The sequence below is a fragment of the Balaenoptera acutorostrata genome, chromosome 16 (genome assembly GCF_949987535.1).
Source record: "Balaenoptera acutorostrata chromosome 16, mBalAcu1.1, whole genome shotgun sequence".
In the NCBI taxonomy this organism is placed as follows: Eukaryota; Metazoa; Chordata; class Mammalia; order Artiodactyla; family Balaenopteridae; genus Balaenoptera; species Balaenoptera acutorostrata.
In genome coordinates this window covers 75580983-75602223 of record NC_080079.1, presented here as the reverse complement: position 1 = coordinate 75602223, position 21241 = coordinate 75580983, and the positions used below count along the sequence as shown (strand labels likewise).

At 47.4% G+C, this 21241-nt stretch overlaps 1 protein-coding gene across 2 annotated transcripts in view; it reads right to left on the bottom strand.

Moving 5' to 3' along the window:
- SLC35F3 (solute carrier family 35 member F3) overlaps window positions 1-21241 on the bottom strand; it is a 307079-nt gene that overhangs the window by 1485 nt on the left and 284353 nt on the right. For both annotated transcript variants that reach the window (XM_057531098.1, XM_057531099.1), the window contains 4 exons: window positions 12798-13017; window positions 5907-6032; window positions 3650-3842; window positions 2571-2660 (listed from right to left, as the gene is read on the bottom strand). In XM_057531098.1, the coding sequence (XP_057387081.1) occupies window positions 2571-2660; window positions 3650-3842; window positions 5907-6032; window positions 12798-13017 (629 nt within the window). The remainder of the gene's footprint in view (window positions 1-2570; window positions 2661-3649; window positions 3843-5906; window positions 6033-12797; window positions 13018-21241) is intronic.

The window sequence follows — 21241 nt, the reverse complement described above, 5'->3', positions numbered from 1 at the left end:
GCCATGGGGGGGGGGCGCCCGGCCAGGCCAGGGCCTGGGGCGCCCCTTTCCGCGGGGCCGCAGCTGTTCTCCCTTGACCAGGTGGGCAGGGGTTGCCTCCCAGAAATCCCCCATTAACTTTACAAACCCTGTCTGCTGTGAGGCCTTGTGCTGTGTTTCACTTTCCCCAATTGACCTGGTACCTTAGTTCTGACACTGATTTGTGCGAGAGACAAAACAAAAAACCAGGGGCAGTTGGGGATGCCTGTGTGTATTAATATATACACACACCAAAGTTAATCGTGGCCACCTCCGGGTTGGCAGGATAATTAAAACGTTACTGCTTTCTTTATATTCTTGGCACTTTTCACATTTGCTACAGTGACATACTTTATTTTTATAATTTAAGAGCATTATATATATAATATATGTTCTGAACTTGACCTGGTTCTTTGAAGATAATAAATACAAACTTTTGTTCCACCCCAGGCTATTATTAATGTGAGGCTCTAATGCCACCTGTGTCACCACTGATGATGAAAGTTTATTAAAGGCCCAAGAAGCTCATTCCTGACCCACATCAGGTGACGGAACAAAATGAGAACAGGATTCATGTCAGTTCGTACAGATCTAGATCATCCTTCTCTTCATAACTAAAGATCAAAAGCATTTCAAATGTTGCTTTTCTTTTCTTTTCTTTTTTTGCTTTCTTTTTCTCTTTTCCTAACTAAATCAAACAAAGAAAATTTGGAGCCTGCCTCTCCACAAGGGAGAATTAGATTGCTTTTTTTAAACGCATTTTGTGAGAGAGGGTTTTCTGACTTGCATGTGCAGCTTCTGAAGCCTGACGTGCTGGACCGCTGCTCTCCCCCAGCTCGCCCGCCGCAGGAGGGGGCTGATCTGTCATCCCCCCCTCATGCCCCTCCACATCCTCCTGCACCGCCCCCTACCCTTGCACCTGACTCTCACCTCCGTCTGGAGGGTGGGTAGAGAGGTAAAAGTTAAACCTGAAAACAGCACTTTGTTAGTAGCCCTTTTGTGGAATTAAAGTGCCGCTTTTATCTCACTCTAATTCAGGAGCAGTTTGATTTTTCATATTGGCAGAATGGCCTGTTAATTCACAGATGGGGAGAGTCAATTAGCAAGCCATACGAGCTGCACTAGAGAGGGCGTCAGGGAAAGTCAGAAAGCCCAGCAAGGGCTCTGCTCTGACAGGTCGGGTCTCTCCTCCCCTGGAGAACTGAATGTAATTCCTTCCCCTGACACGTTACGGACCCTCTTACGTTGCAGGTAAGTAGTAAGAGGATTCTGATTAACCTCTCACGCACCCGGCTGTATGATATGGTCAAAGTAGCTTCTACACCAGGGCTGCCTGGAATATGCCTCCTTGAAATAAGAACACCATGGGACTATAAAGAGACACCAAGATGCAGCGGGGGTAAGTTGATGCGTTATTTTTCAGAAGCCTGTAGTGTGTGGAAACTGACAAGCTGGACCACTTTTTTACCAGTTTTCCAGGAGCTCAGGGGCTTTCCTGCCTTTGGAAGTTCTGCCTCATAGGTCATCTCATGTGGTTCTCGTGTCAACCAAGGTGATGACGTGGGGACGACCTTCACTTTTAGGGGACAAGCAAAGGCCCAGAGAGGTGATGCGTGGGGACCGCCATCCTCCCTCTGGGCAGGGATGGTGCTGGTCCCGAGGCGTCTGGGGCCAGGGTGAGGCATATACAGAACGTGTGGGATGGGACAGCAGGAAGAGGTTTAGGAAGTTGAGTGTGGCTTTGCCTACGCTTTCAGGCTTGCTAACGCCAGACTGAACAGGATAAGGGGTTGCCATCCCCTGGGGGCCTAATCCTCCAATGGCCCAGAAGTGGGAGGGTCGGGAGATGGCTTTGGCGGGAGCTGTGCGAAGCCCAAGGGGGTGAATGCTCTGGGGAGGAGTGATTCACAAACAGGTTCTACAGGGAGGGCGGGTGTGAGGCGGGGGCATTCTGGGAGGAAAATCCAAAATTCAAAGCAGAAGGAGCCAGGAAAAGGAAGGAGCTGAAGGGCAGGTGATGGCAGGCTTTGGAAGAGCTGCCAGCTGAGTGTGTCGGCGAGTCCCCAGTGAAAGAAAGAGCCAGGTGCTGAGCAGCTGGGGGAAGGGCTCTCTTCTGGGACTCGGGGAACAGTGTTTACGCTTCTGCAGTTTGCAGACATGCCTCTACCTCAGGCCTGCCATAACCTGAGCTAGCGGTCTCTTCTAGAAAGCCACTTAACAAAAATTAGAAATTTTCTCTGCTACGTATTTGTCTATACTTATCAATAGTATTCGTGATATTCATCTGATCCCCACGCCAGTTTGAATGGAGATGGCTTTAGACTTTCTGTATCTCGGTGTGGTATGTGAAAATCAAGCCGCCCTGGAGAAAATATTGCATGTGTCACAGACATCAACGTTTTACCGAAGTGCTTTCTTTCTACAGAGAAGGTTAAACATGCTTGCTATACCAGACACAGCAAGAATATATGTATGTGTGCGCACATGCGTGTTTGTGTGTGTTTGCGTGTGTGTGTGTTTACAAGCAGATACAGAAAGCCATATAGGTTTACCTGCATTCACAGGTACACTGAGGACGATTCCAAGAGACATCAGAGTGGGATACGTAACAGCAATTCCAAAATTTAATACAATATTGAATGCTGAAATACAGAATTTAAAAAAAACAGGTGTTATTCACAACTGGCCCTGGACTTTCCCCTGGTCCGTCGGACCCCAGCTTCTCTGATGAGGCTGGAGTCGTAGGTGTTTTGCCCTCTACTCTGACTCAGTGAATTCGGGGTTCCTGCAAGGGCTCCAGAACTGGGGGATTAGGGCCAAACATCCTGCTGACTCAGCTCTCCTCTCTTCCCTGAGCTTTGAAGAAGGGAAAAGAAATCTGGAAGAGGTAACCAGCGAGCAGACACTAGAAAAGAGGATTGGGGCCCTCCTATGTATCCTACTAACTTTGCTTTTCTCTGTTGCTGCCGATGATTCTGGGATGACTATGAATAGGAGCTCTGGAATGTACGTTTTTATTTTTATTTTAATTTAGTTTTTTTTCTTTTTGAATTTTTTTTATTGTGGTAAAATACATGTAGCACAAAGTTTATTAGCCTAATCGTTTTTAAGTGGTAGGTACAGTTTTCGATGGAAACGGGGTGAGGCACCTGCTTGGCTGCTTTCCTGCTTAGGACCAGCCTTGTATCAACTAATGGTGATGATGATGACACCATTAATGATAATGATAATGATAATTGCTAGTATTTACTGAACATTATCAGGCAGAGTTCTAAGAGCTCTCGGCACGCACTAATTTACTAACCTCTTACCAGCCCTATATAAGGAATGTACTGTTATTAGTAGATAACACGCAGCATACTGGGCTACTAGCTCACTATTCAGAGCGCCAAATGACCATGGCCACTAGTGCAGCGACTGTAGTCCCGGAATTAGAATCCAGTGTCATCATTTCAAAGGCTTTCCTTTTCGCGACACAATGACCTAGAAAAGCGTGAGGAACTTAAGGATAATAACAGACTCGTTTTTCTCCCTCAGGACACAGGTTTCCAAAGACTCCCCTTGAGCTGCCCACATGCCGCTCTGTCAGTCCCCGCTTTCTGGTGATCCTGACAGGGTGATCGCCACTTACTCAATAAGAGGACTGAAAATCCACAAAGGTTTCCCCATGGAATGTCATCGAAAGAGCTCCAGTATTCCACTTTGGTAAAGTAGAGGATGACAGGAATACAGGTGATGAAGAGGACGTTAAACACACCCAAAATGGACAGAAATAAGGCGGCTTCTCCGAACTTAGCACTGCCCAGGAGGAGCTTGAACAGGACCTGACGGAGAGAGCACAGGAGGAGGGGTGATGGCTCGCCTAGGACTCCAGCTTGCCACGGAGAAGCGAGTGCACTTGGTAAGCTGGGGCTGGACCACGGGACCGACAGCCATGTGACGGGTAAATGCTACCTCATACGGCCTTCAGTGAGGGGCGGTGGGCTTTACCTACGCCCAGTAGCAACACGATGGAGAGTTACTCTCCAGGTACACAGAGAGCAACTCCAGAAACCATAGGTTGTCACACTAGGCTTGATTCCTCTGGGCTGTATTCACGACACCACATCCCCGCTTCAGAGCACTGAAGGTGAGGAAGCCACATAAATGAGAAGCCACTTAAATTAGAAATATCTGCCGTGATTACACATTCCTCTCGGGGGCCCCTAACATTAATCTCTGACCTTGAACAACACAGTTTGAAAACCACTGTCCCCAAGCAAAAGGGCTTTGGCTGCAAAGACATTTCCTATAAATCAAAGGGAGAGGGATTATAAGACTCCCAGCTTTCTCTGCTCCAGCTCACCACCCCTGTTCCAGACACGGCGTGGGTTTCAGCGGAACACACCCGACTTTGGTTTCGTGCACCTGTTCCTGTTTGTACGTATCTCAGATGCATGAAAAGCCAGGAGAGGGACAAAGGTGACTGGAGAGGCCAGGAAGCTGAGCTCCCAGAGGCAGTAGGCACCTGGCCAGCCCCCATGTTTACTGAACCGTCCACAGTTAGGGACCTGATGGTCCAATTTCAGTCTCTGCCTTGTCGTCCTTCCTACTTTCCTCCTTCTTCCTCTTCCAGCCATTTCACATCTCTTTCAGGTATCCCTCTGGGCATTTCTGGGCAGGAAGCACGGAAAGGGAAATACCGTCAATTGCTTTCACCCTTCCACCTACCGGCCTCTCTGGATAAAGTTCAGGCAGTGGAGGAGATGGAAATGTAAGTCTAATCAGAATATTTGTGTTCATCGTGGATTGCGTTTCTATCCGCTCTCGGCTTCCCATTAGCATGCAGCTCACTGAAGAGAGGAGAGTGTGGCCTCTGAATATTTTCTGCATTTGGACCATGGCTCTGGAGTCACAGAATGGGGCTAGACTATCACATCCTCTGAGTGAGATGTGTCCCAGAGGAGGAAGATGGCCTGTGTGTGGTGGGCAGTGAGGGCAGGGAGCTGATGAAGGGTGAGACGGTACAGACGTTTCACTTTCCAAAAGTGTGTTCCTCCCAGTGCTGGAAAAAAGTTCCTTTTCTTAGAACTTTCTACAGTCCTTTATGTTCTCTGTCCAACCGTCTGGATCCACAAAGGGCCAATAAGTCTCGAAGCTAAAATCTCATTTCTCACTGAATCCTCCAGTTCAATTTCCCAACCTGGAGACCACACAATATTTGCATTCTTGACTTCGGATCCGAAGAGAAGGGCAAGTGAGGGGAGAGAGTGGCCGAGAGGCATGATGGAGCAGGGGAGAGAGTGAGGGATGAGTGTGGGGATAAAAATTGTCCTCTCGAGACTTGCAGTTGGCCACGCCTCCCAGCAGTTCCCAACATTTTGTCAAAAATATTTGATAATTCCCCATATGATAGTAGTTGTGCTTTTATTTATTCAGTCTACGGGCAATGCTTGAAATGTATATGGATTCATGTTGAATACTGGTGGCCTCAAAAACCCGGTGATAAAAGATTTCAAAGCTGTACCAGATATTCAAATTTTCATGCCCAATCTGGTGGGAAAGTATCTCACCAAACACTGAGCCAGCCAGTTAGGGCCCCGGATCCTTCTCCAGTCCTTGCCAAACAAGGAAGTCACCAATCGGACTCAGCCAATCCATGGTTCCACCCGTTTTATCCCAAACGCTGCAAATGTACAGCCATTGATGGAAAGGTCTAGAAAGCCAGGGCTGAGAGCTGCTGTGCGTCTCAGCAGGGCGAGGCTTCGTGTGCCCGGCGCTCCTGGGAAACAACTGCTCATCTTCAAGCCCAGGCTCCATCAAACGTCCCCCCAAAGCAACGGGCCAGCCACGCCGAGGCCTGCCCTTCCCTCCCGCGACGGCCCAGAGAGCCTGCTCGCCGCGCCTACCTTGTAGAGGGCGGACATGGAGGCCGAGCCCACCACCAGGGCTATGCCGATGACAGAGTGGCTGTGGAAGCCATCCGCGTAGGTCATCATCACGATCCCAGCGATGGCGAGGATGGCAGCCACGATCTGGATGGAAGGAAGACATGGTGCTCAGGGCAGCGGTGGGGAATCGGAGGGGCCCCCTACGTGCCAAGGGGGAGGCATGTTCATGGGGGCGCGATGGCGGGGAGGCTCCTTTTCAGTCCTTCTTTGGGGACCAAGCAAAGGCTGCTTTCCTGTCTAAATATTTGCCCCTGCTTGCAAGGGGGCACTCGGCAAAGCCTGGCATGACCCAGGAACTGGCAACGGTTGGCAGCAAGGAGTGGCACCGTGGCTTGGCATCACGTGGGAGGGGGGCAGCCACATGCTTCCCGGGCACCCGAGAGGAGGCGGTCATAATCCCAACGACAGGCTATTTGGTCGTGACAAGGCCTGGTCGTGACCACCTCTTAGTTCCCTCGCAACCTTCCGTAAGCACCTCATAGGGTCCTGCTTTTATGTATCTCATATCTCAACAGAGAAGGCACAGTGACGACCACAGGCCTTGGCCCCATTTTACACGCCAGCAGTAGGACCTTGCGCACAGCGTGTGTCACGGGCCAATCAGGGCTACAAACAGTGTCCTAACCCTGGCGCTGCAGTTCCTTTCCTTGGCTGCTGCAGGGCCTGACCTCCACGGCCCACCACCTCCAATCCTGTTCTCGTCCAGATACGAACTTCTCAGGTGGAGTGGACGCTCCAGGGACACACACACATTCCTGCTGTGCAAAGTCAAGCTGTCAGAGTGCACAGGACATCAACTAACTTGGGCTAACACTTCCCAAAGGAGAAATGCATGAGCACCCAGAATAAGTACAAGTTCTAATCAGAGGTGGTCGTGGAGCTGCAGAAACATTGCTGGGTGACAAGGGGTAAGGGGCCGCTGGAGGCAGAACCCGGGGAGGGCAGGACAAACGTGCGCAGCACAAGTTTTGACCACTGGATCTACTGGGAGTTTCTCTCTCTTACGGATTGCTCAAAATTCCCTCCGCTCTCTGTAGCAGTATCGAGTGGCTGACATTTACTGAGTGCTCACGGGATACATGTTTTCTGTGTATCTTCTCATTTAATCCTCAAATTAGGTAGACATTATCATTCATTTCATTTTACAGGCATGGACACTTAGGCTCAGAGAGGTTCAGCAACTTGCCCAAAGTCACAGAGCTGGTGTGTGGCAGAGCAGGGACACACATTTCAGGTCTAACTGCAAAGTCAGTGTTTATATATATATATACACACACACACACATATATATATATAAACATATATATATAAACATATATATACACACATATATATACATAAACAGAAAGTAGGATTCACATAATAAGCCGCTGCCAATTCTACTCTGAGATCTAAAGTGAGGTTTCCTGCATGGCTGAAGTACCATGTTTAGGTTAGTGAGAGGTAAAGTGGTTGGGTCTCAGCAGCCTGAGTTGTGCATTCCTCATGCAGTATTTTCATATAAAGACACATCCACCCACACACAGAGGCCCTTGAGAGAGCAGGAGATCATTTCCTAGAGTAGCGCCATCCCTGCTCTGTCTACTTGCTCTTTCTGGTTTAGTGATTCACCTTTATCTCTCATTATCACATAGTGCACATATTTTATATTCAAATGCTACACGTACTGTGTACGACTCTTCGTTAAGAGAAAGAAACAGAGGCACAAGACAATAAGTGACTTTTTTCCCTCCAGGAGAACAAGGGGCTAATGAAAAAGCAGGCAGGGCAAGGGGTGTGGGTTCTGCTCCAGAGGACATGCACGGTGCAAAGATGCTGCACCCGGCAGTTGGACCGGGCTAGGCAGCCAGGTAAACAGAGAGAGGGAACTAATTAGAAAAAGAAGGGAAGGAGAGAGAGAGAGAAAGAGGGAAGAATACAGCTACATTTCAGATGATGTGGTGCATCTCCAAAGGTACTTGAGTCTTTCCAAACGTAAAGATGAAGTTTGAGGGAATGAAGGAGAAAAAGGGTTATTTTTCCCTGAAGATTTACAAGGCAGATTTGGGCCTTCCTTACTCTCTTTTCTCTATTGATTAAATCACAAACAGCTAAAACCTTCCGCCTGAGCTGTGCTGTGCAGAAGAGCTGAGGGAAGAGGCAAGAAATAGAGAGCGTGGGTGGCCACCGGCTTCCTGGCCAACCTTCGCCAAGTCCAGGCCGGTGGGTTCATTCCGACAGGTGGCACCGGGGACAGCGCTCCCCCCCCGTTCACGCCTCCAGGGCTTCTCCTCTTGGGGGTCCCCGCCACACGTCATAGGCTTGACCCACCCGATTACAGGGCTCACTCTCTGGGCATCAACAGTCCCCCTGGAACCCCCGACCCTGAGCCTGAGGCCCTGACCGCCGTGCTGGAGGGGAAGCTGGTGCTGACCTCGCGTCCAGTACCCCTAACAGCAGAGCAGAGTTGAAACATACCCTGCGGGTCTGGGGGGCAGAGCCTGAGCGTCCTTCCCCAAGCCTGCCATTCCCTTGAAGATGCCAGATCTCTTTAAAAAATAAGTGCAGAGTTTATATTTTCACCCTAACATGTCTGGTTTCTTGGTTTACATTTGGAAATGTTCCCTGCCTGTTTCCTGCACTCAGATGAACTCTCCAGGAAGGCCGGTCCTGCGTGTCCTGTGGTTTCACGTGGTCCTCACCTTCTAGATCCGGGCCCCCCTGGGGGAGAACGGCGAGTCTCAGGATGGGATCAAGTGAATTTCCCTCCTTCCCCCCACCCCTCCTTTCTCACACTTTCCTGTTGCCCCCAACCCCAATGTATCCCACTGAACAAGAACTAGGGGATCCAGACAGATGGGTGACAGTGGCCTGAGACCAACAGGGGTGACAACCACCATCTCTACTTCGGCTGGGGAAAATTTGCCCGGAGAAGAGGAAGAAACACGGGCATGGGGGACGCTGAGGCCAGCATGCTGCCGTTTAACCTCTTAATGGGGGCCTTGCCCGTGTGGTTATAACCTGCCCGGCCCCCAGGGCTCTGGATTCAGGGCCCCAGCAACCCACCGATACCTCCGGGCCCCCCATGGCGCACTGCTCCCCATCAGATGTCGCGCCGAGAGGGAAGGTGTAGCCCTCAGTGGAGCTGGCCCGCCACTCAGACCAGCGCCGCTCCCCGCTCCCCGCTCCTGCTAAAGGTGTGACGGGCTGCACGTTCTCTGCCAGACAGAGCCCCGTCTGCGATGCATTTCAGATTTGCACAGTTTGGGGCAGTTTTAAAAAAGGGAAAGGGCAGGCTAATTTTTAAATATACCTCCCCCTAACATTTCCCCTCCCGACCCCTGTGCTGCCCTCATCGTCCAAGAGAGTCCAGAGGAATTTCCAGATGCTCTAGTTTACCCCTCTCGTGTCGGAGGCTGGAAAGGGGTCTGAGCCGTGAACCCCCTGCCCCGGGTTCCCCTACGCTCTGTGTGCCCTGTGCCCTCCCCCACGCTGTGCTCAGGTGGCAGGGGACAGCCGCCCAAACAGAAGTTGGAGTTGGGATCAGCGGTTGGGGTTACCGTTCAGGGATGGCCCCGGGTGAAAGGCCGCCAGCATGTAACCATGGAAGACGTCAGCTGGGATATTACTGAGATGCGAACTGCTCTTGGAAAAAGTCCAGGCTCCCCAGGACCGCGTGCTGCGGTTGGATGCCACCCGGATGATCCCCTAGCGTGTCTTCTCGCTCCATCTCCAGTCCTCCTGGTGTGAACGCTCTAGCTGGCTCTGAAGAGCCGAGAGTCCCATCTGCCACCGCCTCTGAGATGGGGGCTGCGGGTGGTGCAGCTGGTCAACCCCTCCTTCATCCAGCTGCGGACCACAGCCGGGCGGGCTTGGGCCTGGGAGGGGCCATACCTCCTGCCCCCAGAATTCTACTTGCTCTCATTCTCCTGCTGCTTCTGCTACACCAAACCGCCTCCCTAAATAGTTGCCAGCCTCTGACACTGTCAACCGAAGAACTGGGCAGGTCCGTCAAACGCCTCTTACTGAGAAGGAATAAGAAGAATAACAACACTGAGAAAAGATGACATGTATTGGGTTTCATGTGTCGGGCATGCATACCTTATTTTATTCTTACAGCTGTTCTCTGAGTACTAATATTCTATTTTAACATCGGGTAATTAAGGCTCAGAGATGTTAAGTAACTAGCTCAAGGTCCAACAGCTCATGAGAGCGGACCCAAACCCTCATCACTTGATTCTAGGTTAGAGGACCCATTATGACCCCAAGCCTGGAAGACATGTGAAACGCACATCTAAGTACAGAGTCAAGGGGTGATATGGGGGCCAACGTGGGCTACTCTCATACACTCGCCTCTGATGCCATATGTGGCCATGATCTCCCCAGCATTCGAAGATAAACATTTTCTTCTCCCTGGTCCGTCTGCATGACTCAGCCCTGTTGATGTTTTCTAGGAACCACAGCCCTTGCGATTTGAGTCACTGCCTTAATAACTCAGGCCCTCTATGTCACCTGTTCCACAAACATCTGTCCTCTACATCTGTGTGACTCTCAGGCCAGAATGCTCAGCCCTCCAGGATGGAAAAGAGTGTCAGTTCCCTTCAATCTCTGGCAATGACCCAGTAGAAGCTGCCAGCTAGCCCAGCAGTCTGAGGGAAGTCTCAGAGCACCTGTGTACTGACTGGTTAGGTCGTATCTTGGGCTCAAATCTCCATCTGTTTCTCAAGGGGGACCTTTCAGTCACACCGGCCAGCTGCTGACATCTTAACAGATTTTACCAGCTCTCTGAACTCTTGAAGGTGAGAAGAGGGCGCTCCACCTTGACTTGGAGCGGGATGACCTTCGAGGACAGGTCACTTACTTCTAAGAGGAGTGATGATTATCAGAGAGACCCACAACCGCGTGCTGCTTTACAGGTTACGAAGTTCCATCACCGACACCGGCTCCTGAATCTTCATTTCAGTGCTGGCCTCGTGCCAAAGGCTTCAACACGAAAATCTGTTCAGTCTACAGTGGTCGGCACAGCCCAAGCTGAGCAAGTGGCCAGGACGGCAGGACTGAATCACAGCTCAGGGATGTCAGCGGAAACCCTCTTGCCCATGAATAGCAACGAGGAAAAGATCTGGTTCTCTGTGAGTCCAAGTGGGTTTCAGTGTTTCCACACCTCCTTCTTTTAACCTCAGAAACTTTGTTTTCTTCTGCTTCGATGCGGAATGAACCTTGAAGCCTCCTTTCACAGTAGCAATCTTATCCGGAATTCGTTTTGGACATCAGAATCACGCCAAAAAGTGCTCCATGCAATCCCCTGGCTTTTGACCTCACAACAAAGCCACAGTGGGTCCTAGGACATCCGAATCTTCAGCGTGCAGGCAGGCAGGCGACTGGACCGATTGCCTCTGGCCGTACCTCATTTCTAGTGGAGGTGTATTCGATGGTTTATTGGCTCAAAGCTTTTCAGAGTGGTAGCACAGTGAGCAGAGTTCTTATTCCAAAATTAACACGAAGCCTCAAAACACATTTTCCCCCTACTGCAAGGTAAAAATCCGACTCAGCAGTTGACTCACGTCCCCACTGCTGTTTGAGAAGCCAGGTGGGCGTGAATCCACCGTGAAGGTGATGCACTGCTCCCAGGACAATTAGCCAAGGACACAAGCAGAGGGCCTGGAGTCTGCCCCTTGCTGGGTTCCCAGCAGGGTCCACTCTAAAGCGGAGGTCCCCAACCCCCGGGCCGTGGACCGGTACCGGTCCGCGGCCTGTTAGGAACCGGGCCGCAGAGCAGGAGGTGAGCGGCGGACGGGCAAGCGAGTGAAGCTTCATCTGTATTTACAGCCGCTCCCCATCGCTTCCCATCACTCGCATTACCGCCTGACCGTTCCCACCCTCCACCTCCCCACTCCCGTCCGTGGAAAAATTGTCTTCCAGGAAACCCATCCCTGGTGCCAAAAAGGTTGGGGACCGCTGCTCTAAAGGGGCTGCCCTTCAACAGGATTCTGAGCTTCGTGGGCTTCCTACACGGCCTGAGGGTGCAGGAAGGAGTAAGCGAGGCGCCCTGACTACAGGACTACTAGCTGCCTGGTCGAATCCTTTTTGTCCTTGTTTGTGACAAGGTGATGGTGGGGCAGTGGCAGATCCTGGCCAGCAGAGGGAGACAAGCAGAAGCCGGCAGGATTCTGTCAAGGCTGAGTGTCACCTGTTCCTTTTATCTATATTTCGGCTCATGCTTGATAGCGCACTTGTCATATTTCACACAACTGTTCTGAAATGTGACTAGCTAAATCTGACTTGATTTTAAGGGAATTTCCGCAGTCTCAGAGGTAACAACCAGAGGTAATTCAGGGGCATCATTTCATTCTCCCTTGCTCTGGGGTTGAAGGGAGTGAAACTGTCCCTCCAAAGTTTGGACTTAGCCTAAGTGTGTCCGGCCCACTTGGGCATTGAACCCACGGTCCAGACAAAGGGCCTCCAAGACTGCACGTCCGTGTGGATGCAGAAGGACCTTTGGCTTTCAGATACCTCCTAAGCAGACAGTGGCAGTGTTAGCAGAGGGCTCCAGGCCACGGGACCCCTGAAAGGCGGGGTGAGCACATAACTCCTCCCAGGGGGGGTCCCCGAGCAGCACACACTTTAGGGAATGCTTGTTGAAATGCTTGAAATGAAAGGTGCTTTAATGAACGCTTGTCTAGAATGGTTCGCAAGCAAGAAGGTTTGCAAGGCACCCCGAGAGCCGGGCTCCTTTTCTGCTGCAAATCAGAAGGAAAGTGGTTAGCAGCTTACGCTTAACGGCCCAGCACATGGAGCTAAGCAAGCCGATGGGCAGGTTTTGGTTGGCATGACTGAGTGAGGGAGGAAGACAGAGAATAAGGAACTTACCCTCACTCCCATGAACCTGTCCCTGAGAACGATCCATGAGAGCAAGAACACAAAAGCTTTGTTGCAGCAGAACAATACGGAGACATCCGTAGTGTTTATTTTCTTTATTGCATGTAAGTACAGGTAGTTTGTGAGTGTCCAAAGAACACCAAAGGGTGCTGCCTTGGTAAAAAACACCTTCAAAGTCAAGCCATTGTCTCCAAAAAATCGACAGCATTCCCTAAAACAAGGAAAGAGAGTCAGTGTTATTATATTCTTGGGTTGAGACAGACCATTTTTTTTCCCCCTCTACCCAGTTTAGTTATTTATTTTTTTTTAGCAGATGCAGGACGGGGTGGGGTCCTTTTATTTATTATTATGTTTTAGCAACATCTTTCTATCAAAGTCCTTCAATCTATGCTTTAGTCCATTGAAAAAAGCGTCGCACAAGGATCTGCTGTCATGGATTATTCCTTCTGTCCATGTTGGGTTTGGAATGGATGGTTCTGGCAGAAGGTAATGTTGGGACCATCTGATGTGAAGAAGCCCCAATTCCATGGTGACTGCCTAAGGGATTCTGCCACTTGGTTAGTAAGAGAAGGACATCCCTAGACCTTTTCTTCTCAGGGGACTGGATATTGAAGAGAACTCACTGAAACATATTTTTTTAACAAATTTGCCCCCAAATGAAATTGCCTGTGATCAGGCAGTGGCAGTCATTTCCTGGGCACGTCTAATATATTTTGGCTGTGATATCAATGGTGTTAACTGTCTATACATTTTCTCCACGAGGCCCTTTCTAGAGTTTGTCATATCACCGAGTGGAAGGGCCTGTCCCCACACCATCTGAGAGGTGAGCACAGGAGGAATGAGTAGGTCAAAGAGCTCAGCATCTTAAGAGAGGAAGAGGTGAGGAAACGCCTGTAGGAGAAAGTTTTCCAACGCCATCATTCCAGATTCTAGGGGAAGGATCATCGATATCTGAAAAGCTGCTTAAGAAAAAGAAAGCCGGGCTTCCCTGGTGGTGCAGTGGTTAAGAATCCACCTGCCAATGCAGGGGACACGGGTTCGAGCCCTGGTCCAGGAAGATCCCACATGCCGCAGAGCAACTAAGCCTGTGCACCACAACTACTGAGCCCGCGAGCCACAACTACTGAGCCCACGTGCCACAACTACTGAAGCCCGCATGCCTAGAGCCCATGCTCCACAAGAGAAGCCATCACAGTGAGAAGCCCGCGCACCGCAACAAAGAGTAGCCCCCGCTTGCCGCAACTAGAGAAAGCCCGCGTGCAGCAACGAAGACCCAACGCAGTCAAGAATAAAATAAATAATATAAATAAATTTTAAAAAGAAAAGAAAAAGAAAGCCAACCTTGCCCAGGCAGAAGAAGATGGGAAGAGGAGGCTGTGGGCAGAGGGTGTGGAGAGAGGGCTGAGGGGCTGGCTCTACAGACAGCGGCCCGCTGCCCTGGGTGGGAGTGGAGAGCATCGTGCTGCTGGGCCCCACGAGCCCGGCCAAGGACAGGGACGAGTGAGGACATGCTGCCCCGCAGCCATCACTGTCCAGCCTCACGACAGGGCCCAGGGGGGCCCACGTACCAGCGAGTGAGCGGTCAGGGAGAGAGAAGATGGAACGGGAATGAGCCAAAGGCGCTAAGGTGGGGAAGAGCCGCAGCCCGTGCCACTCAGCGTGAAAATGCAGCAGTCACGGAGGAAAACGGAAAACAAGAGTCAAAGGGGACTTGATGCGACTTTAAATTTAATCTTGTTTGCTCTTTTCATCAATCTAAAATGCAATCTGCCTTTGTTCATTGCTCCACTGTGGGATATCCACAGAAGAAACAGAAAACTCATCACCGTTTGCTGAACCCAGAGTCTTACGTTGCTTCTAAACTAGCAGCAGGTAAATATAAAACATTCAATCACTAAAATTTACCATGAAACCAATTCAACTGAATTGATTCCATTTTGGCTCTCTATGAATGCAACTTTCACCTAACTGACATGTTGATATTTCTGTTTGCCGTGTAATTTTCATACAATAGTTCAGCTGCATTTTCCATGGGTCTTTCTGCAGCCCCTATTTACAGGGCAGTCTTCTCTCCCCCAGGGACGGTGACCAGAGGCAGCTTCCTTCATGTTTGTGATTATGGCAGCTATAAAGTGATGCCGATCCCTTGAGAATGATCAACAGGAAATGCAAGTATTCTTTCTTGTCATTAATGTCAACCTATTTTAACCAAACTTAGAGGTTGTTACCCTGCTTAAGGGAACATAACACAAGGAGGATTTCCAAGTTTCCCCTATTATAAAAAATGATTCATGTTGTTGCAGGGGCCATACAAAGTCAACTGGACACCTTACGTCCTCTCTGAGAATCTACGTTTGATTCACCCAACGTGTGATGGTTGTAGAAGTGATGGGTGGGGTACAGACATGGCTGGGTAGTGAACGGCCCAAGCTGTTGACCAGAAGTGTGGAGGAGAGGGGATCCATCCTGGAGATGGAAAAGGCAAGACTTCTGGGCCCAGCAGAGCTCTGTTGGCCCTTTGAGGACTCACAGTCAGGGGATTACAGGCCAGGTGGGTAGATCTTGGTTCTAATGAGACCAAGATGATTGACCCCTGAGCCAGTGAGCCTAGTGCTGTTTTAAGACCAAAGACTGTGCACTAATCCATGTCAGCTGGCTTGGGTATATGGCCCACATATACCCTTGATGGCAAGGGGACCCAAGAGAGATGACAAGCACAAATCCACCTCTTCTTGATGTACCAAGAATAGAGGACAGTAGATACTCTCTTGACTGATTTCCACTTGGCTGACGCGACAGTCTAATGCCCTTCATTGCTGGCACAAAAAAGGCCTGAGGCTGGCAGGTTACTGCCCAGCATGCCCAAGCCCTGCGGTTCCTACTGACTGAATCATGTGTTGGCCAAGATTTCAATGTCTTTGTTTCCAGTCCTGCTTGTGTCAATTGTTCTTGGTTGTTTCAAGCGCGTAATTCAATTAAATATTTCCTAAACCAATGAAGTATGACTGAGAAAAGAAGTTGTGCTTTTCCTATGAAATCTAAATGGAGAGCTTCAAGGAAGACTTAATAAAAGCAAGTCACTAAAATATTGCTGCCGAATTAGGTGTGAATGAAACACTGTGAAAGATAGGGAAAACCATAAAAATCTGTAAATTCTCCGCTCATATTATTTAACAAAGACCTATGTTCTTGGTGCTCTTTAAAGAACTCTGGCTGGGATAGGCTAGCTTGGTGGGATTAGGATGGCTTGCCATTTAATTCAAGTCAACAAGCACCTGTTTATCACTTGTTATGGTCACAATTCTAGACACTGTAGCTGATACAAAACAAGTAAATAGTCCCTCCTCTTGAAAAAATTATGGTAAAATTGGGAAGATAAGACTGACTCCTCAATAGGAAGTAATGCAAGTTTAAATAAAATCACCTATTAGGTGGTGTGGAATATAATAATGCCATAGAATTCCTATCAAGTGGAGAGAGTTGGACTGATTGGAAAAGGTCTCATAAAAGATAAGATTTTGAGTTAAACCTTTAAGGATAGCTAGGATTTATACAGTCGGGGTTGGGGAAGATATAATATCCTTAGAGAGAGAAGAAATTGGACCCATGACACAAGAACAAATGGCTATAAAAATGGAAATAATCTTGCAAATTAAATACAGAATAGCCAAATTTTAAAAATTAATAGAAGAGTTAGAATATACAGTCAAGATAAACTCGAGGAGGGGGAGAGAGTGAAAGTGAGAGCGAGACAGATGGAAAGAAAAGCTAATATGAGAAGATCAAGCCAGAAGGTCCAATATTGAACTTAAAAAGAAACAACAGAAAGAGAAAATGAAAAAATGAAATGGAGGAAATTACAAAATAAATAATTCAAGAAAGTTTTTTAGAACTATAGGACATGAGTCTTCATAATGAAAGGACTCACCAAGTACCAAGCAAAACGAAGAACCACGACAAGGCATATACTTGTGGCAAAAAGGGATAAAGATAAGACTTAAGGCTCCCAAGAGAAATAAAACAAAATTGGGAGAATTGGGAGTGACTGAGAGTGAGTGGGTGTGGAACAGGAGTTACCATTTTTTAATGATAACTGTTTTATTATTCATTTGCTTTTCCAACGTATGTGCAAGTATTAAAGTGCTAAAAATAAAAATTATTTAAAAACACGAGAGGTCAAGTTGCTGTGATTGAAGCTGCAAAGTGAGTGCCCTGAGATAGCTTTGAGGGGTGCAGTTTGAAAGCCATAGATACAGGGAAACCCTACTAGTTACAGATAAGGATGCTGTAGCTCAGACAGATTAAATGATGTGCTCACGTTCAAGTTCAATCAGACAGTGGCGGAGCCAGACCTGCAGCCTGTGCTCACTCCTCAATGAACACTCCCCATGATCCCCTCTCTCTTCTGGATCCTTTCCATCACCATTTCAACATGTCTAAGCCTTGCCAACCTTAAAATACGCCCCCAAAGCAAGAGCAAGCACCTTCAGCCCCTTTTCCTGTCTCTTCCCCTCTTTCAGAGGCAAGACTTTAGAACCGTCATCTGCATTCATGTCCCCATGACCACCTCTCTCACTCTTCAGCTCTCTCTGATCCAGTGTCTGCTCCCACCACTCACCCAAACTCCTAGACTGATTACCAATGACCTCCCAGTTGCTAAATCCCATGGAACTTTCCGGTCTTACTTTTGGGAGCCTTTGACATTGTTGACTGTTCCTCCTTTAACCAACCTTCTTGGCTTCCAACTCAGCACACTCCCCCGGGTTTCCTCCTACCTCTCCACACCCTCCCAAGGCTTCCTTGGTATTTTCCTAGGGTTCTCTTCTAGTTCTCCCTCTTTTGACCCTACAAACAGTCACTGAGCAGTCTAATCTACTGTCAGAGTTTCAAAGCCCAGCCAGTGACTCTGCAGTCAGGACGCTTCTCCTATCTAGTGCCATCTGCATCCTGGACATTCCCAGACACCAAAATTCAGCCTCCCCAGATGAACTCCCCATATTCCCCTCAATCCTCAATCACCATAAGGTACCACGATTCATATTTCTTCTACTGGCTAGATACTTCGGAATCATTCTTAACGTCTCCTTTTTCCTCTTCACATCTCATTCATCAACAAGGCTTACAGGTTACTTCTCCTGAGTATCTCATTGCCATGACCACCACCACCTGGCCCATGCCTCTGTCTCCTCTCACTTGGACTACGGTCACTGGAATCTGAGCTTCTCTCCACGGTTGCCTCTCCTCCAATTCAATCCATTCCATACTCCATGCTGCAGTCAGAGAGATCCTCCTCTCCCCTCACTTTCCCTTAGGATGAGGGTCAAGCTCCCCACAGGCTTACCAGGTCCTTTCTGACCTGGCCTCTGCCCATCCTGTAGCCTTTATCCATCACTTCTCCACCCCTACTCTGAATTTAAGCCACCTTGAACTCATTTCAGTCACTTGGATTCAGTGTTCTTTCTTTCTCCGCTCTGGGTCTCATCGGATCCTCTATTCCCCTGAAACACTCTTCCTCCTTCTTTAGCTGATTTCTTTCCATCCATTGGGTATCAGCTCATATACCCCCTTCAGTGAAGTGCCCTGATATGTGCTCCCCAAATGCCCTGGACGCCCCATCATATGTATAGGACCCTTTATTGTAACTGCTTATTTAATCATCTGACTTCACTAGAACATAAGCTCCATGTGGTCATTATATTTCTGCTTCATCTTATATCCCCCGAGCTTGGCTCATGATATGTGTTAATAAATAATTTATTTTTACAGAATGAATGTGCTTATTCCTTTACGGGGGACCACTGGTTTTCAAACAGTGATGCATAGACCATCAGTCTTAGAAATCTCAGGGAACTTTTAAAAATACGAATTGCTTCGATTCAGCTCTAGACATATTCAACTATACTTTCCTATGAGGGGCCTAGGATTCTGTAGAGAACGGTGCAGTTTATATGAGGGTGACATTCCTGACAGCATTCCATAATTCAACATTTACACATCTTGATTTGTTTTCCCACAGTAGCACCATGTTTCTATTTGCCAGCTCATGTTAACACTGCCACCTAGCATTTATAGTTCCCTTGGCCTCTCCGAGTTGACATTGTGATTCTTGTTTAACTTTTAAAATCTTGAGGGAGTCACATTATTTGAAATTTATGCATAAATGAAACATTAGTCATACCTGTATTTTGTTACTGCAAATTTGCATTAAAATGAGACTGCACTGTATTTTAAAGAATTTCCAAATGATTCTCAAGTGCAGCTAAGTTTGGATCCAAAAGTTCATGCTGTCTCTCTCTCTCTGTTTGCTTTATTTCTTTAAAAAAAATTTAAAAATCATAGTAAAATCCACATAACATAAAAGCTACCATCTTAACCATTTTTAAGTATACAGTTCAGTGGTGTTAAAAACATTCACAATGCTGTGTAACCAATCTCTAGAATTCTTTTCATCTTGCAAAACTGAAACTTAGTACTCTAAATTAAACAAAAATTCCCCACTCTTCCCTCCCTACAGCTGCTGGCAACTGCCACTCTACTTTGTCTCTATGAATCTGTCTACTTCAGGAACCTCATATAACTGGGATCATACAGTATTTGTCCTTTTGTGACTGGCTTACTTCACTTAGCATAATGCCCTCAAGGTTCATCCATATTGTGTCATGTGTCAAAATTTCCTTCCATTTAAGGCTGAATAATATTCTGTTGTATATATCACATTTTGTGTACCCACTCATCCACTGATGGACATGTGGGTTGCTTCTACCTCTTGGCTATTGTGAATAATGCTGCTATGGACATGGATATACAAATACCTCTTTGAGACCCTGATTTCAATTCTTTTGTACATATACCCGGAAGTGGAATTACTGGATCATATGATAATTCTATGTTTAATTTTTTGAGGAATCATCACACTGTTTTGCATAGTGGTCGTACCATTTTACATTCCACCAGAAGTGCACAAGGATTCCAATTTTTTTACATCCTCATCAACACTTATTATTTTCTGGGTTTTTTAAATTTAAATTTAAATTTTAGCCATCATAATGGATGTAAGGTGATATCTCATTGTGGTTTTTTTTTTTTTTTTTAATTTATTGATTTATTGATTGATTGAGTGATTGCTATGTTGGGTCTTCGTTTCTGTGCTAGGGCCTTCTCTAGTTGCGGCAAGCGGGGGCCACTCTTCATCGCGGTGCGCGGGCCTCTCACTATCGCGGCCTCTTTTGTTGCAGAGCACAGGCTCCAGACACGCAGGCTCAGTAATTGTGGCTCACGGACCTCGTTGCTCCGCGGCATGTGGGATCTTCCCAGACCAGGGCTCGAACCCGTGTCCCCTGCATTGGCAGGCAGACTCTCAACCACTGCGCCACCAGGGAAGCCCTCATTGTGGTTTTGATTTGCATTTCTGTCATGATTAGTGATGTTGAGCATCTTTTCATGAGCTTGTTGGACATTTATATATCATCTTTGAAGAATGTCTATTCAAGTCCTTTACTTATTTTTTCAGTGTTTCTTTTTATTGCTTTTGTTGAGTTATAGGAGTTCTTCATATATTCTGGATATTAACCTCTTATCAGATATATGATTTGCAGATATTTTTCCCATTCCATAGGTTGCCTTTTCACTCTGTTGATTGTGTCCTTTGATGCACAAGAGTTTTACATTTTGATGTAATCCAATTTATCTATTTTTACTTTTGTTGCCTGTTTTTGGTGTCTTATCCAAGAGATCATTTCCAAATACAATGCCATAAAGCCCCTATGCTTTCTCCTAAGAGTTTTATAGTGTTATCTCTTACATTTAGATATTTGATTCATCTTGAGTTAATTTTTGTGTATGTTGTAAAGTTAGGATCCAACTTCCTTCTTTTGCATGTGGATATCCAGTTTTCCTAGCGCTATTTGTAGAAAGGCTGTCCCTTCCCCCACTGAATGGTCTTGGCACCCTTGTCAACATCATTTGACCACAGATGTGAGGGTTTATTTCTGGATTCTCTATTCTGTTCCATTGGTCTATATGTCTTCATGCCAGTACCACACTTCATGCCAGTTTTAATTACTGTAACTTTATAATAAGTTTTGTAATCAGGAAGTGTGAGACCTCTAATTTTGTTCTCTTTTTTTCAAGATCATTTTGGCTATTTGGTATCCCTTGAGATTCTGTATGAATTTTAGGATGGATTTTCCTATTTCTGAAAAAAATGCTGTTGGGATAGGGATTGCATTAAATCTGTAGATAGCTTTGGGTATTACTGATATCTTATCAACATTAAGTCTTCCCATCCACGAACACTGGATGACTTTCTATTTGTCTGCGTCTTTACTTTCTTTCAGGAATGTTTTGTAGTTTTCCATATGCAAGTCTTTCACCTCCTTAGTTAAGTTTACTCCTCAGTATTTTATTCTTTTTGATCATATTGTAAATGGAATTAT